This window comes from Acanthisitta chloris, unplaced genomic scaffold (genome assembly GCF_000695815.1).
Source record: "Acanthisitta chloris isolate BGI_N310 unplaced genomic scaffold, ASM69581v1 scaffold25661, whole genome shotgun sequence".
NCBI lineage: Eukaryota > Metazoa > Chordata > Aves > Passeriformes > Acanthisittidae > Acanthisitta > Acanthisitta chloris.
Genome location: NW_008655831.1, coordinates 1 through 4,041, shown reverse-complemented (window position 1 = coordinate 4,041; position 4,041 = coordinate 1). Strand labels below are relative to the sequence as shown.

Below are 4,041 nucleotides of genomic sequence, written 5' to 3'. Positions count from 1 at the left end.
AAAGAGGTAAAGTTGCTTCCTTTTCTCAAGGCAAAAAGAGAGATGCAAATGGAAGTGTGCAGGGCTCAATTTCCAGGCTGAGCCTTCTCCTGCTCTCTACCTCAGCTATTCTCTCCTCCAGTCTGAGCTCCCCTCACACAGACCCTTAGGGCTCTACCCTGAGAGGCAGCTCAGACCTGGTATTCCCAGATGGTTGGCACTGGATGAGTGAGTCCCACATTCCCTAAATGACCTTGAGTCTCCCTCCAGGAGGCTGCATTTGGATTACCTGGGATGAGCCACTGATTCATCACCTTCCCTCTAGACTCAAAACACTTCCTTGGCACTACAGCAGACCCTTAAATCAGTGCCAGATATCCTGACTGGGTGGGGAAGCCTGGAAACAAGAGACCAACATGAAAGCCAACAAATACATCCCAGAGCTGATCCTAGGGAATGGTTCCAGCTCAAAGTGAAGCACATGGGACTTGTGTTCTCACTGACACCAGCACAGAGCAGCTGGACACGAGCCAGCCAGGAACACTCACCTGTGATTTTCCTCAGCAGTGTCTCCCTTTTCCTGACAGATAAGAGGATCTATCGACTCCCAGTGTTCACAGAGGAGTTCTGCCAGACCTTTGTGGATGAGCTGGAGAACTTTGAGCAGTCTGATATGCCTAAAGGCAGGCCCAACACTATGAATAACTATGGGGTAGGACTCAACTCTTGTGCTTCTTTAGGGGGAGTGTTCACTCTATTCACCTCCTCACTTCTCACTCCTTTCACTTCCAAAGTGTCTAATTTTACACAGTGCAGTTTGAATACTCCCTTGGAGTGAAAGGGTTGAGGGAATGTTACACAGACAAAAGACATGGGAATGCAGGGAAAGGGGATGGGAGTTGGTATCTCAGAGCAAAGAGCACCTTGATTTAAGCAATACACATTTAAATCAAGGAGTCAGTTTTTGAAGAACACTCAGCTTTTGATCTTACTCTGCCTTTTCCCCATCATTTTCCACCTTGATCCTCCTCCTTTTTCCTGTAGCTGGAGCCTTTGCTCTCGAGTTCTTCATCTGAGCCAGCAGCAGGGCTGGATGAAGATGACAGCTCTGCAGCAGCTCTGGTGAGCAGCAGATAGTTGCTCAGCTGTTCCCACCTCCTCTCTTTGCTACAGGTGTTGCTGAATGAGCTTGGGATGGATGAAACCTTCCTCACTCCCCTGCGTGAGCAATACTTGCAGCCCATCACAGCCCTGCTCTACCCTGACCTGGGGGGAGCCTGTCTGGACAGCCACAAAGCATTTGTGGTCAAATACTCCCTGAATGAAGATCTGGATCTCAGCTCTCACTATGACAATGCAGAAGTCACCTTAAATGTTTCACTGGGAAAAGACTTCACAGAAGGCAACTTGTACTTTGGGGAGTTTAACCAGGTGCTGAGCATGTTCCTAATCTGGACTCTGATTCCATTCCCCTCTAGTTTCAAAGCATCAACTGTGTTCTAAAACACAATTATTCACTCTTAACAGTCAAACCTGCTCTGTCCTTTCCTCCTTTTTTACATGTCTTGGTTATACAGGAGACTTTTCTGCTACAATATTTCAATAACCAATACCAATATTCGAGTTTTGAAGGGCGCACAGAGGCAGCTTCATAGTAGAAACTGAAGTGAAAGAAATTAATCTGGAATGAAACAAACTAACCATTTTTCTGCAGCTGAAACAGTGAGCAAGGAAGTACTGGGAGAGATTTCTTTCAGATGAAACCTAAGCCTAGGTCTATAGTCCCTGTTTGTAGGACTCTCCTGGCAAGAGAGGGGTAGAAGCTCCCATACCTCAGTGAAACAGGTTTATTTTTGATTGAAACTCTCTTTAAATTCCCTCTGGACTTGGCACTGGGAATGTCTTACTGGAAAACAGTTGTACTAATCTGCTGCCAAGCCACCACTCAAGTGCTGCATTTCAGAGGTGCAGTGAGTCCTCTCTATATTGTTCCCTGGGTGCTGTAGGGGAAGAGGTGACAAGTTTCAGCTCTTTGAGTGTTTTCTGCCAGGGACTTTGTGATGTAACACTGAATCCACCTCCTTTTATTGCAGGATCCCACTCCTGTGCCGAAGTACATAGAGGTGGAACACGTGGGAGCTCAGGGGCTGCTACACCGAGGAGGACAGATCCATGGGGCACTTCCCATTGCCTCTGGGGAACGCTGGAACCTCATCATCTGGATGAGATCATCTTCCATCCGCAACCAGCTCTGCCCCATGTGCAACAAGAAGCCTGAGCTGGTGGAAGCAGAGGGGTTTGGGGATGGGTTCACAGAGAGCCTTGAGGAGGATGAGCCTGAGACTGTGAATGTCTGTGCCTTGTGGTAGCAGAGGGTAGAGACTGATTTCTCCAGACCAAGTTGCCTAAAGCTTCTTTTCTGCCCTCTCAGACTGCACTAATGGACTTGCAGGATGACTAATGAGTCCTGCAAGAAGTCACTCTTACCTTGGAAAGGGATGCAAAACCAATCGTGCTGGGGTTAGGGGAGCTTGGGCAGCTGGAAGAGCTGAAACTCAGCTCATCACACTCAGGCTGGAGGACTGTTTGTAAGTCACAGAAATCCCCAACACTTGGATGCACTGCAGAGGCTCTGTAAATAGCTTCAGGTGAACAGGGAACACACCCAAAGCTTCCTGACCTCTGTGCCAACAGCAGCATTCCAGGTCCTGCTGTAAATGGGAAAGAATGATACAATAAACCACTGCTCTGCTGTTCTCAGAGCCTCCTGTCCTCTTTCAGAGGCAGGGGAAAAAGAGCTTTTTGTTGCTGAGTGAGAGAGAAGGATCTGCTCAAAATGAGATACAGGTGATTCACATCAGGCTGCTAGGAATGGTGTGGAATTACTGTCACTGGAGACTGGCCTAACCCAGGCTCAGAAATATCCACCAGGAACAATACAGGGAGAGCTGATCCCTCAGGGAGGCTGAGAGAATCTCCCAAGGCTGTTTTGAGCAGAAATTTCCCTTTCAAAGATTCTGTGAACCTTATTAAGCAGAAACAGCTATAGAGACAGAGCTCCTGGAGGCACCTCCAGCACAGCTAAACTTCCCAGGGGAAGGTTCAAAGATTCTGTGAACCTTATTAAGCACAAACAGCTGTAGAGACAAAGCTCCTGGAGACACCTCCAGCACAGCTAAACTTCCAGGGGAAGGCAAGATGTACATTTAACTCCCTTTGCTTTAGTTATGTGCACAAGTCAAGACATAAAATAATTCTCCCAACCAGAGTGCAGACCTGAAACTCCTTTAGGCACCAAGATCTGATGGATTAGAAGAGTCAAGTGCTTTCCCTATGTTACTTCCAGCTGGCTGAAAGCACAGACTCTCCCACTTACAGAACAAATAAAAGCAGCCAAATATCTGTTGATTTGGTGTCTGCACTTGCTTCTATGGTAAATTAATTGTATGTATTAGATACTTACACAGGCTGCTGCATTTATAAGAGGCTTTTCCACTCATTTACTCCCTGCAGTAATTACAGCACATAGATAATTGTGAAAGGCCCAATGTGAGTGGGCACAGCTCGCTCAGAAGGTGTTCATTGAAGCACTCCCAACAGACTCACTGGATTTGTGGCTGGGAATGCCACGAGCACATGGCACTGATGAGCTTCTCATTAGAATCATAGAATCAGCCAGGTTGGAAGAGACCTCCAAGATCAAGTCCAACCCTACCGTGGTCACTAGCCCATGGCACTAAGTGCCACATCCAGTCTCAGCTTGAAAACCTCCAGGGATGGTGAATCCACCACCTCCCTGGGCAGCACATTCCAATGCCTGAGCACTCTCTCTGTAAAAAATCTCTTCCTAATATCCATCCTAACCCTCCCCTGGCAGAGCTTGAGTCTGTGCCCTCTTATCCTACTGCTAGATGCCTTCGAGAAGAAACCTCCTGCTTTCCTTCCCCGGTTTTAATTAGGAAAGCCAATTAAAACCGGGGAAGGAAAGCAGGGGTTATAGCCGATCTCGTATCAAGAAACTAAATCACATTTATCTCCTTCAGCAGCAAACGCGAGCGCTGA

General features: G+C 47.4%; 1 protein-coding gene across 1 annotated transcript in view; it reads left to right on the top strand.

Moving 5' to 3' along the window:
- The window catches only part of OGFOD2 (2-oxoglutarate and iron-dependent oxygenase domain containing 2), a gene marked incomplete at its 5' end in the record, with an annotated part of 3,862 nt that extends 1,514 nt beyond the window's left edge, over positions 1 to 2,348 (top strand). The window contains 3 exons of the mRNA XM_009084085.1: positions 567 to 691; positions 1,153 to 1,410; positions 2,073 to 2,348. Coding sequence (XP_009082333.1) covers positions 567 to 691; positions 1,153 to 1,410; positions 2,073 to 2,348 — 659 coding nt within the window. The remainder of the gene's footprint in view (positions 1 to 566; positions 692 to 1,152; positions 1,411 to 2,072) is intronic.
- Between the last annotated feature and the right edge of the window lie 1,693 nt (positions 2,349 to 4,041).